Below are 12,711 nucleotides of genomic sequence, written 5' to 3' on the forward strand. Positions count from 1 at the left end.
TCTAGTCCAATTAGTTTGCTAAAGCATCTGCATGGTTGTAACATGGCCTTACTCATCCCACTAACTTGTGTGTGAGCCAGAGGACTTGTCATTTTACCTGTTTCACCAGCAGTAGTCTCTGTTGCTTGATATCTGTGGGGTATGTCGGTGGGGCAGAAGGAAATCGAGGAAGGCTCCTCGACTCCATGCAGGCTGCTAATACACAGGTTCACTGCCACCCCTGGGGCCATGGGGGCTGCACTGCAGGGTGAAATCAACCTGACTAAGTAGCGTTCACAGAGGGGTTACACTTTTCTTGATAGTCCATGTGTTGCTTCTTCCTTGTGTCTCTTCGGGTGTCCTGTTTGGTTCCTGTCCTGTTTGGTTCCTGTCTAGGTGAGTAATGAGAAGCAGGTCCCTTGCAACTCGGAGGGGCTGGACACGGAGTCCCTCTGCCATGGTCTCTCAGGAGCGGCTGGGATGGTCTGTCCTACACAGACTTGACTACGGGGTATATCTGCTCCCCAGGGCTTCTCCTCTGGTGGGCTTTCCCCTGGAGCTGTGTACTCTGCAGCCCCGCTGAACTCTGCCTGGGAGCCCTGGGCAGGGAAGCTCGTGGTTAGGCAGGCAGAGAGCAAGCCCATGAGGTAGTCAGCCTTGGTGAATGGTGCTGTTTGGGAGGAAGAAGCTGCTTCAGGCTTTCCCAGCTCTTTGCCCCGGAGAGCAGTATGGGCTGCATGGTTGCTAACAGTACGGGTGGGATTTTAGAGCAGCTGGTGTGAATGGGTTTGGGAGTGAGCACAGCCATGACCATGGTGCCTGCATGCTGCCTAGCAGCGCAGAGCCTGGGCGCTCCGCTTTCCTTCTGAAGCGTGTGTGGAAGAAAGGAGAGAGGGGAGCAGTTACTGCTCTTTCCCAGGAGAAGAGGGAGCATTGCCAAGCGTGGGCAGCGGCTGTGTCTTCAGCACAGTTACAGCACAGGTGTGCCTCAGTCATAAGAAAGTGAACACAGGCCGTGAGAACGGGACTGCCGTGCAGAACCTCACTTGCCGGACCACCAGAAACACTCATGCTCTTGACAAACATCACCATCCCCAGCACTAAGTAGGTGCAGGCTGGGAACCTGGTCTGCAGCTTTTGAGTGCCCAGAAAGAAATATGCTGTCTTCCCAATTTGACTTTTTATTCTCCCAGAGTTTTTTCCAGTTCTGCTGGACCCGGGTATTGCTTTGTATTACTTTTCTCAGAGGTTGTGTTTGGCCTTTCTTTTAGGAATTTTCGGAAGCACCTCCGCATGGTGGGGAGCCGAAGGGTTAAAGCACAAAGTAAGTGAGCACCTGTAAGATGTGGCTGTGAGGAGTTGGGGTTTGTGCTGGTGGGACACTGGGAACCCTGCGTTATGTGCAGACGCGGGTATAAAGCACCTAGCATTGGGCTGGAGGAAGGATTTGACCGGTGCCATTTTACCCTACAAAAAAGAAGGCCAGGTTATTGCAAGTCTCCAGGACGCATGGATGTCTGCGAGCAGCCTGTAGGCTGTTTCCAAGGACCCTCTGCCTTGGCCATGGGAGATCTCTGTGGCCTCAGTGGAAGGAGAGCTGCAACGTCCTTGTCCCACGTGCACCTGGTTCTCAGTGATCACCGGCGTAGACGCTTGCGAGGAGAACCAGAGCTGGGTTCAGCAGTGGAGCTGGCGAGGGACTGCCTGGACTCCTACTGAAGCTGCGGACCAGCTGTGGCTCCCTGGGGACAGTTGGTGCTTTATGTGCCACGCAGACTGGTGGCTTTCTCTTCTCCTTCCCTGACAACTGCCATCTGCAGCAAGACCTGGGGGAAAGTTGCCTGGTGGGAGCTGAGAGGACAGTGGAAGGGAGAAAGAAGAGGAACAGGGAAGAGATTGAAGCAAGGGGGAAATAAGGGAGTGTTATGCCTCACTAGGGAAGAAATCACTTCTTAGGCCTAGGAAATGGTGGTTCTTTTTCCCTGAGGAAGGCAACACTCCTCCGTAACTTGGTTGGGGCAGCTCCCTTATCGCTCTGAAATGGCTGAGATTGGTCTAACTGGCTCCCGAGAGCTGAGGATTGTTCCAGAAGAGGAAACAGCTTGTTCTTCCCAGCCCCTGGCCAGGCATCATGTACAGGCTGCACACAGCAAAGCATTGCTGTGTTGAATTTGCAGTTTTTCCTTTCTCATATGCTGTGGGAAGTGAACAGCAAAGAGCACTACCCTTTAAAGTGTCTTTATTGGCATCTGAGTTAACACTGCCTGAAATGAACAGGGCTTACCTCCTGCTAGAGCTGTCTGGAAGTTCAGGCATGTCTCTCTGCCTTGGTAACTCTCGGGTCATGTTTTCAAAGTTTTCTTCATGTGCACAATAGCTAAAGGCCTGGTTTTAAACAAAAGCTGAGGATGGAGATCACCTGAAGAACTTACTATGTGATTTGTCTCCCTGGACAGCCCCACTTGGACACACTGCAGCAGAGGACAGGTTGCTTCTCAGCTCTTGTAATGCAGATCTAAAGTGAATTCCTGTGCTGCTGCCATGAGATGATGTTACTAGATACACTGCCACAAACTTGCTGTCTGCTACCAGAAATAGGTGTTAGTGGCTATAAGTGGCTGTTAATCTAGGCATAGTGGCTTTCACATGGGCTTGCCAAGTCAGACGTTGTCATTGGCAGTTCCTAGGAATTTGCCTGCAGTGCAGCCAGCTGTGCCAAGCTCCTTGGATTCCGCTCAGGAAATGCAGGTACAAACAATATAATGCCCATGGGGGAAAAGAAAAGAAAGCCGGAGGAGGAGTGCTCACAAGAGTGCAGGCGAGCAAAAACTGAAGGATCTCCTTTTTCGCAAGACAATGTATAGAGCGTGAGCTTTCCAGAGTCCCCCGCTCTGTTTGGTCCAGCTCTGGTTGGGATGTCATTAGAACATGAAGGGAGAACTGACTGGAGAACGACTGCCTTCATCTGGTTGTGTATGTGTCGTTAGCTGTTGAGTACATCTTCCTGTGAGGCCTTTGAGTCAGAGCATTTACACTGGGACACTGGCATAACCTTGATTAAATTGAGGTTTGGGCTGCGTGCGTTTGAGGAGAGACCATCAAGTGTCCTCCTTTTTCTGTGTTACATATCCCATAATGGTCCTGCTCAGAAAGTGGGCACTTTGTCTTCTGCTGTCTAGAAGACAGACCTTTGCTGTGTGGAAAGGACTCGCGTTTGGCAAGCGGAAGAAAAGCACGAGGGAGTCTGTGATGTGTGGCTTTGGTGGAAATCTACTGGATGTTTTGTTTTGCTGGCAGCAACAGAGGTGGCTTTGGAGTCTGTTAATGTCGTGCTTTGGTTTTATCCTAGCATTTGCCGAACGGCGTGAGAGGAGCTTCAGCAGGTCCTGGAGTGACCCGACTCCCATCAAAGCTGATTCCTTCCATGACTCTCGAGAAAGTGAGTTCTGAGTCCTTTGAGCTTCCTCCTGTGGCCAAACCCTCCAGCTGAGGTGTTGACTGAAGTCCCACTGGAGTAACTCCTCTGTGCCCTTTTGTCCCATCTGTGATCCTTTTAGTTTCATGAGCTCTGAGCAAAAAACACTCCAGGTATATGCACCTGTTCATCTGTGTGTACCTGCATTTATTTGTAGAGCACAGCGCATCTAACCTCATGCTATTGTGCAGTTGCCAAAGGATACCCAGTGGTACAGCTCTCTTACAGCCCTCCGGTCCCATCATTCCTAATTTGCTTGGGACCAAAACAGCTACCTGGAAGCACACCAGTCCAAGGCTGCATTCACCATGGTGGGGCTAACCTGCCTGGCTTCCCATGCAAGAGCCCCTTCTGAGCTCTTTCCTAGGCTAGAATAGCTCAAGAGCACAGCTGTGGTGCTCCATGAGATGTAGCTTTGATTTCCTTCTGGTTGCACAGATGATAGCTTAGGGCAATCTGATCTTCCTTTGGGCTGCCAGGAATTCCTCTGGGAATCCCCAGTAATTCTGCAGTGTTCTGCTTGTGGGGACTGAGATGCTGTTGTGTTAATTTACGGAAGGAAATGCCAGCATCTTCTCACTGTCTTTTTATAAAGGGAATGGCTGTTTTACCCAGGTTTTATTGAAACTCTGTAGGCAAGGGACTTGGTGGATATGAGTTTGCCTATGTTGAAATGGGTTGTATTGTGAATGAATTTCACTAATGAAATGAACTGACCTACCAGGTAAGCATGAGATCCAGGCCTTCTACCTGTAGAAAACTCTGTACCAGGTTGTACGGGGAGATGTATGCAAGACCAGTTCAAAACGTGACCTGATGGTTCCTTTGCAGTCTGATTCCTCCCCGCTCCCTCAGCTAACTCGGAGGCGAATGGAAAAGACGTGGCTCAGACAGGCTTCAGGCACTGCCCGGTGACACTTGGACATCCCAAAAGGCACAAATAGCGGCATCTCAGTTCTCTTTCCTTAGTCCCTGGCTTCAGGGAACCATATCTAATTTTAACCTTTAACGGTCAATTATATTCCTTCCAGATGTTGTTTTTTTTTCCCCAGGAGGCATTGAAGGCCAACAGGTAAGGTCAATTTGGAGAGCAAATTCAAGTATACCGTTGCAGTCCTGGTGTGTTTGCTACGGCTGTCCTCACGGTCTGGGATGTCTCTGCCAGGATCAGTTTGACCAACACAGCAGAGTTTCTTTATAATCGTTCAGAAGACATAGAGCAGTAATTATTACAAGGAGACCAGCTTTGAAGTCTTTGGACTTTTTGCTCATCAGCTTGGCAATGTTAAAGTGTAGAGCATCTGTCCGTGTTCTGTCTCTTCTCGTTTCTGAAATGACAGGGTGACTGTTGTGAATTAGCATTTGAAAGGGTAACCTGGTGACTGTGAGAGTGATGAAAAGTCATGTGATACGTGTTACCAGGCTCTGCGTGTGCACTCTTCATTCGTTAAATGTTTGCCTGTTCAGAGACGCCAGCCCCAAAGAGTGGTGTCTGTCACTCTGTGGAAGAAAGGAGGGCACAAGTCTCATGGCTTGTGGTACCTCTTGCGAGCTAGCTGCCAGGCAGGATCGAGTGGGGAAGGCAAGCTGTTCTACCCTAGTAACGCAGGCTGTGTTCTGGCAGGCCATGACCTTCAGGATTCCTGCGGCACTTTGGATGGTGACTTTGACTTGAACTGGGAAGCAGAAAAGGAACTTGAAGCCATGGCGTGTGATGGAGAAGACTTTATTCCACCAAAAATAATGGTGAGGATTTCCAGCTCAGCTACCTGTATCTCCTCAGGCTCTGTCTGTCCTTTCAGAGGTGCTGAGTTTAGGATTGTCATGGGCAGAGGCAGGTCTTCAGTATGGGCAGCTCTTCTGGTGTGAGTGAGAGTCACTCAGGGATCAGCCAAGACATGACATGGTATTCAGCATCTGTTATTACTGGGGATAGTGTGCTGAAAGAAAACTAGACGCGGAAGAAACCTGTAGTCCAACCCCAAATCAGAGCAGGACTGTCACCAGCACGGAATTGAGTTAGCCCGAGTCATGATAACTCTGACAATAGACACCCCAGTCCCAGCAGTCCCTCGCTCGTGTTTTTACTTGCCTGATTCGCTTTGGAGCCATATGTCATCCCTTGAGATGCTTTCAGCTCCTTTATCATTCCTTGATACTAGACTTCCCCCCGTGCTCCCTGCTGCTGTGCCCTGTGGGGTTTGGCAGACAGGACCAGGGTCTGACACATCCCTTCTCTGGCCACATGCACAAGTACTCGGGCAAAACAGGGTCTCAAGCTTCCAGCTTGTTCTCAGGGCAGCATTCCCAGTCCAGCACAGCAGTACCGTGTTGGAATGGGTCCTGCTAAGACTTGGGAAGAGTGAAGGACATGGGGACGGTCTGCTGCTAGATCTGTTCCCAGGCTCTCTGTACAGACTCAGCCCTAAAGCACCCTCAGGGCAAAGTGACCAGGTGAGACCCAAACGCTAGGAACCCAGCGCTTGGGTTTGTTCAGCCCTTGACACCTCTAGTGTGTCTCCCCGGGTGGTGTATGGGATGAGTGTCCGTCCATAGACTCTGTATACTGTGCCTCTTCAGAAACTTTACGTTAACTCCCTCGTGGCCAAAGCAGTGATGTGCTGCCTGCCAGGAGGGGGGGCTTTGAAGCCAGCCCCAGCTGAAGCCCAGGCTGCACTTAGGAGCCCACCAGCACTACTGCCTGCTCCCTTCTCGCAGCAATGCGCAGAGGCGCCTGAAATCACAGCACAGCCGAGTTGCCCGTGTTCCCATAGCCCTTTGGCTTGTGCTGGTGGCAGGTCCATCCTCTGAGGCTCTCCTGCTGATGGAACCAGCTGAAGCTTCAGCCAGTGTTGCCAGGCAGCCTGCATCTGCCTGACATCCTGTGGCTGTGTCTACCTGTGCCTGACACCATTTCATCCCTCGGCTGGTTCCTCTTCGGGTGTACAGTCCCACCACCAGCCAGCTACGCGTGCCAGTTTTAACAATCCTCTGCAGGCAGGAGCACAGACCCTGGCACAGAGGAAGGCTGTACAGGAATCGCCTTTACTGGGTACAGCCATTCGTGGTGACGCATGAGCTTTTTCATCCTCTGTGCGCACTGGTCTCCCCTTTGAAAACTCTTATCTTGGGCTCGGTCCTGCCTTTTAGGCAGAGCTGTGTGCTCGTTTGTTGGGGGTCGAGGAGACTGTGACACGTGGTGTACTTGGCAGGCCTGGGGGTGCTCTGCAGTGGAGCAAAGGCTTGGAGGACCTTCCCCAGGGATGCAGGTAGGCTGAGTTAGCTGCTAGTTAGTAACACCTCAGAGGAACTGAACAGGGCGCTGTTATCACGGCCTTTGTGCTTCTGTCCAGACTCTTACTGGCTCCTCCTCATGCTGTTGCACTTCTTGTTTCTCCTTCCAGCTCATTTCTTCCAAGGTGCCCAAAGCAGAGTATGTCCCAACAATTATCCGCAGGGACGATCCCTCTATCATCCCCATTCTCTATGTAAGTATGTCGCGTCTGCCATGTCTGAATGTGTGGGAACAGGCTTCATATGGAGAACTTTTTCTTTTTTAGTCCCTATCCCTAGTTCCTGTTACAGTGATTCCAAAACACTGATGTGATTCGGAAAGGCTGTCAGGAAAGGGCTAGGGGTGTGCTAAACCCAGATTTGGGGGCTGGGATTGCTTTGGGGGAGCTCGGGTCAAGGTGGAAGAGTAAGGTGGAGTAAAAACTGCACGTGTGGGCTGCCAGACTATGCAGGCACAGCCAGGCAGCATGGGGAGGTTAACAAGGGGAGGCAGGACAGGCCTGAGCCCCCAAGCAGAGCTGTGTGCTGCCAAGCTTAGGGCTCCTCCTTGTGCTCAGCCTTGGACAGGATGAGCAGGACCTCAGGGCTCTGCAGTGAACCATGAACCCCATCACCCTGTGTGCAGTGGTGTGTCCCTGTAAGTCATTAATTTAACCTTAATTTTTCACTCCAAGTCCTGCCTGAGCAGGTGTTTGAAACACCAGCAAGGAGTCATGGGTCTTTTTTTCCTAATCGCTTTATAGTCCTGTAATTTGAAAAAGAAGAGTGGGACTGACAGCCCAGAAAACTCAGTCTCTGCATGCAGCAGGCAGTGCTGTGGGAGGCTTTAGCTTTGCCGCCTCTCCGAGAGTTGTCTGGTTGTCCTGAGGACCCTGCGATGCCAGAGGCAGGTGTGCTGGGAGCGTGGCTGTTTGCCAGCTTGAACACGTGTAGAGCCGGAGGCTGGCTACACAACATGGGCCAAGAGGCAAATACACGCTGCTGACGCTGACTGTACGGGTGGTGTGTGCTTTGGATTTGTCTGCAGGATTCCTCCTCAAGCCTTTGGATGGACTTGGTCTTCTTGGACCATTCAGTCTTCAGCTTCTTTGCTGACATGCGGTTTAGGGTGGTAATTACTGTGATGTGACTAGAAGCCGTCAGTATAATCATGCTCTTAGAGCATCCGTTTGCCTGGGAATGGGATTGTGTGCGATATTAATCACTATAATAATGTCATGGGAGCTGGTGTAGTGACAGTGAACCTTGATGTGTCTTCTCTCTTGGTTTACAGGACCATGAACATGCCACCTTTGATGACATCCTAGGTACGTGAGTGTTACCTCCTTTTCTTAACTCCTGCCCATTGCAAATGTAACTGATCGATATGTTAAAGTCACTCCATTGCCCTGTGCCTCAGCTGCCACTCATGAAAGTGTTTTCGTCACGCCAGTGATACCTGACAGTCAGTCAGCAGCTGTTGGATGTGCTGCAAAAATAAAACTTCACCTCTGTGGCCCTTTTCTATGTCAAGCTTCTGGTTTATGAAAGGAAAGCCGAGGCACAGGGCAGCAAAGGTACCTGTTGACTGTACTCTGGTAGGTGAGCAGGAGCATTAAGGAGGGTCAGGACAGCTGGGTCTGCTGCAGTGCCATGGTCAGTGTTGAGCAGTGTCTGGCGCTGCACCGTACCTTCTCTGCCCTGTGAAATGCTGGGGTTCCCTGCTTTCCACAGCCAGAAAGCAAAGGGTTTTCTTTGACATCAGTGGGCATGTAGGTGCTGAGCACCTCTCGCAGCTCAGCCTCCTGCCTTCAGGACTACAGGGAGAAGAAATAAGATTAACATTTAACTTCCTCCATGGATCATCTTTTCCAACTTGTTTTTTGCAGAGGAAATAGAGAAGAAGCTTAACATTTATCGGAAAGGTTGCAAAATCTGGAAGATGCTGATATTCTGCCAGGTACATGACAGTTGTTAAGTGCTTGGATGGTTTGTTGCAAATTTGTCTTTTTCTCCAGGGAAAATTACATAGAGGAACCAATATTCCAAAGTCAGGTTCTGTTAAAGTAACTGCATGTGTACAGCTTTCACTTCTCATTTCCCCAGACAGCGAGCAGTCTCAAGCTGCTGCGACAGCAGGAAATAAAACCTGATTTAGTGGGCCAAGTCCAGAGCTGGGCTGCTTCTCAGCTGCTTTCAAGGAAACCCAGGCAAACTAGCATTAGCGCAGACCTCAAAAGGAGGATTCCAGAAAGAGGAACAAGCATTTGTGATGTGGTGGTAACAGTTTTCATACAGCCTTAGTATAGCAATGACAGTGGTGCGTGTTGTGGGTCAGACCGGCAGGCAGCACAGCCCAGAGGCCAGCGTACGCGGGAGAGGGGTCAGGGTACAGGCTTGCCGAGCTGTGGGTGGGACGGATTCAGGCACTGCTGGTCTGGGGCTGGTCAGGGATTTCCTTCCCAAGTCTCTTTTTCCTCAGGGTGGTCAGCTTTGGACTTCCCCAGCAGCTGTGCAAGGAACCATGAAATGGGAAGTTAGGAAGGTAATCAGACTTGAACTCCCTCCCATGTGCCTAATGCTGTGAAACAGCAGGGTTTTGCGGCACACTGACCTGGAGGTTGCGACTCTTAATTTTCCTGACGTTGTTCTCAGTCTTTTTACACCTACTGCTGCCAAAGTCCAGTTCTTCTACAGCGATGTCTTGCCTGCTTATCCCTGCTTCGCTCAGCTTCTCATCTGCCTACCGCAGCAAGTCCCCTAGCATCCCCAAATTAAAGGGACTTTCTTGTCTTCCCTATTACTCTTCGGCCACCCATAATGAAGGTTTTTATCTATTTTTTTGCCTTTCTGGAGCGAGGTGGGCATATAACTGTAAAAAATGGAGAATCCAACCCCCAACACACTTGCTATATGTGAATATTTCCTGAGCAGCAGGTGCCTGCGGTGTGTGCGGTGGAGGTTGTAGCAGCCGTGCCAGCCTGGTGTATCTGCTCTGCTCCCTTGTGGCACTTCTGGGGATGGCTGTGCAGGACAAGAAACATACCCAGGGCTTGTTTCTGTGCAAAGTGGTTTCATCTCTCTCTCTCTCTCTCCCCCGCTCTCTTGCAGGGAGGTCCTGGTCACTTATACTTGTTAAAGAACAAAGTTGCCACTTTCGCCAAAGTGGAGAAGGAGGAAGATATGATCCTGTGAGTGGCTGTGATATGTTCTGGACTTGAATAGCACTTTTTCTGCTCGGTTTGCTTCGTGTTTGTAGTAGGTGGCTTAACAGGAGAGGTGAAGGGAGCTGGGGTGGCTTGGTCAGGGGAAGAAGAGGCTGAGGGGGGACCTAGCAGCAGCTTACAGCTCCTTCAAGGGGGAGCTGCAAAGATGGTAGAGCCAAGCTCATCCCCGGGGTGGTGCAGCCCTGGGACAGGTCACTAGAAGATTTATGCTTTTATCTGCTGTTCACTGTCTCTCTGGACTAGAGACTATCAAGAAAGGGTAAAAAAGGTTATTTCCTCTCCTAACAAAGGCTCCGCTGACCAGAAACCAGAACATGTACCTCATGCCTCTGTTGCTCAGAAGTGGCTGAGATGGCATTTCTATGCAGGCGACTAGTGGCAGAAAGCCAAACCGTTCCCCCCCAGCTGTCTCTGGTAGCTGCCCTCCTAATTGCAGGGGGAAATGGCATTTGTCTCTGCAAAGCCTGCTCGAAGTCCAGCATGGTACTGAGGAAGATTTTTCCTAACATGCCAGCCTGTCAGCCAGGGATGCTGAGGCAATTTTGCTTCTCCTTGCAGAGAGTTAAGCATTGCTTGTTTTGCAGCCTGCTCACTTGTGCTGGCTCAAACGTACTTGGCTAACAGTGCTTCGTTGTGGGGGAGAGGATGTATACCAACCTGTTCTTACACAACTTTCTGTTGGCATGAGAACTGAGTACTTAAATCAACATCTGTTCAGCACGCTCATGCTCTGGCACAAACGCTGTCAATAAAATTCTTCCGCACGTGTGTGCGGACATGCTTCTGAACACATTCCAGGCATAGCTGGTGCAAAGCTGGTAATTCAGGGACCTTTGGAAAGCTGTGAACACGCAGCTGAAAACTTGGGTGCTTGGAAGTGAATGTTTCCACCCAAGCTGTATGTCCCTGGGAGGCAGTCATGGAAAGCCTTAGGCTGCAGTCTGATCGCAGACCCTACAGAGGATCTGCTGGGCTTTAGAGCCCCCAGAAGTCTGTGCTAAGCTGTTGCACGAGGGAGGTGGTTGGATTTCATGCCCCTTGGGCACAGCATGCTGGTCAGCGCTCACAAAATATAGCAGGTCTGGTGAGCAGCGCCAAGCAAGGGCTAACATGGAACAGCCTGGTTTGGTGTTCTCTCTAGCTATGGAGAAGAAGGGCCTCTCCAGCTGTTCTCTGCTTATTTCGTGCCCTGGAAATGAACCAGTACACTGATAACACTCCTATTTAGAAAGGGCAATTATTAATAGAAATGGGAGAGAGGATATTCGAGGGAACTGCTACAAGAAGAGGATGCTTAGTAAAACTGTCAGTCTAAAAGCAATCCTGGTGGACTTTGCTCCCTTCACTTTGGAGCTTCCTTGGGTTGTTGGGCTACTCCTCCTTCTCTACCACATGACTTGGACCTGCTCCTCAGACCCTTGCTCTGCCCCTGCTTTTCCATGTTGAAGAACCAGTGGTTCTTCCTCAGCAGCTTGCTCCTCAGGCTACAAGCCCTAGGCCCTTTTTGAGCAGTGTGCACACACATCGTTGTGATTAGTCATGCATATGAGGAGATAGATTGATTTATTTATTTTTAATTATGTATTCTGGGTTTTTTTATTTCTTCCAGCTTCTGGAAGAGGTTGAGCCGGCTGATGAGTAAAGTCAATCCTGAACCAAATATCATTCACATCATGGGCTGCTACGTTCTTGGAAACCCCAATGGGGAGAAGGTAAGAGTTCCTGGGTTGCTTCTCGGGGTATGTCTGCTGAGTAGCACCAAGCCCACAGAGGCAATAGTCACTCTGAAGTCTAAACCTTCCTCTTCTGCTGTGGGGAACATGCTGCTATCCTGTCCTATGAGTGGCTGTGAATGGGCAAACCACCCCATGGATTGTGCCTTCCCCAGAGAGCAAGGGAGGAATGCTAAGTCATGTGCAGGACAAATACTGAAGCCTTTGAGAACAGTCATTCATTCAAAGCACTTTATTTGTGCTGGTGAGCTAGTTGTTTTGAAGGACGTGAAGGTTTTCTAGAGGTAGGGAGCAGGATGGGCAATTCTGGGTACCCTGGAGGTTTGTCTTTGTTTTCAGCTGCTAACTCTTGATATGTTTTCCTTTCAGCTATTTCAGAATCTGAAAAACTTAATGAATCCTTATAGGGTTGCCTTTGAGTCCCCACTTGAACTATCAGCTCAAGGTAATTTATTTTCTGTAAAAAGACTCACACGTTCCAAATCGGCCTGCCTCCTTCAGTGGGCAACTTCCTGAAAAAGCAATTTTGAACTCCCTTAAGCCCAGCCATGGTCTTTATTTTGCTTGTGTAGTTCAGTTGCTGAACCTGGTTTTCCCTTTCAAATCCTCCATGTTCACATTCCATCTATCCTGTTTGTTCTGCCTGAAGCTGCAGAGCCCTCACCCAGCTACTGGCAGTGGCAAAGTAGCCTAAACAGTAGGTGGCTTCCCAGGCTGAGTTTAGGAGATCCATCATTTTGCTAGGGTGTGTGAAGTCTGTGGGAGAAATGCACATAGGAGCAGAACCTCTTCTGTGACCTGGTGTGCAGGGGTCGCTTCCCCAGGACTCAAACCACTGGTACTGGGTGAGTTGTGCCATCAACAAGCGACTGGGATATAGCCTACTGGAGCCATTCTACATCTCAGTCTGCTTTGCCTTTTTTTTTTTTTTCCTATAGCTCAAGATATTTCAAGGGACTATGTAATTTTTCCTGTTCTTTGGTCCATGTAAGTAATTACGGGTGCAGCTTCAAGAGGAACTTAC

The 12,711-nt window shown here is 50.0% G+C and overlaps 1 protein-coding gene across 5 annotated transcripts in view; it reads left to right on the plus strand.

Annotated features, from left to right (window-relative positions):
- The window catches only part of NSMF (NMDA receptor synaptonuclear signaling and neuronal migration factor), a 52,839-nt gene that overhangs the window by 31,252 nt on the left and 8,876 nt on the right, over positions 1-12,711 (plus strand). For 3 of the 5 annotated variants that reach the window (XM_056351378.1, XM_056351374.1, XM_056351377.1), the window contains 9 exons: positions 1,251-1,303; positions 3,329-3,418; positions 5,079-5,200; positions 6,859-6,942; positions 8,022-8,055; positions 8,617-8,687; positions 9,839-9,918; positions 11,564-11,666; positions 12,057-12,132. In XM_056351378.1, coding sequence (XP_056207353.1) covers positions 1,251-1,303; positions 3,329-3,418; positions 5,079-5,200; positions 6,859-6,942; positions 8,022-8,055; positions 8,617-8,687; positions 9,839-9,918; positions 11,564-11,666; positions 12,057-12,132 — 713 coding nt within the window. The remainder of the gene's footprint in view (positions 1-1,250; positions 1,304-3,328; positions 3,419-5,078; positions 5,201-6,858; positions 6,943-8,021; positions 8,056-8,616; positions 8,688-9,838; positions 9,919-11,563; positions 11,667-12,056; positions 12,133-12,711) is intronic. The other 2 variants (XM_056351379.1, XM_056351375.1) reach the window with 1 other exon arrangement.

The sequence above is a fragment of the Falco biarmicus genome, chromosome 9 (genome assembly GCF_023638135.1).
Source record: "Falco biarmicus isolate bFalBia1 chromosome 9, bFalBia1.pri, whole genome shotgun sequence".
Taxonomy (NCBI): Eukaryota; Metazoa; Chordata; class Aves; order Falconiformes; family Falconidae; genus Falco; species Falco biarmicus.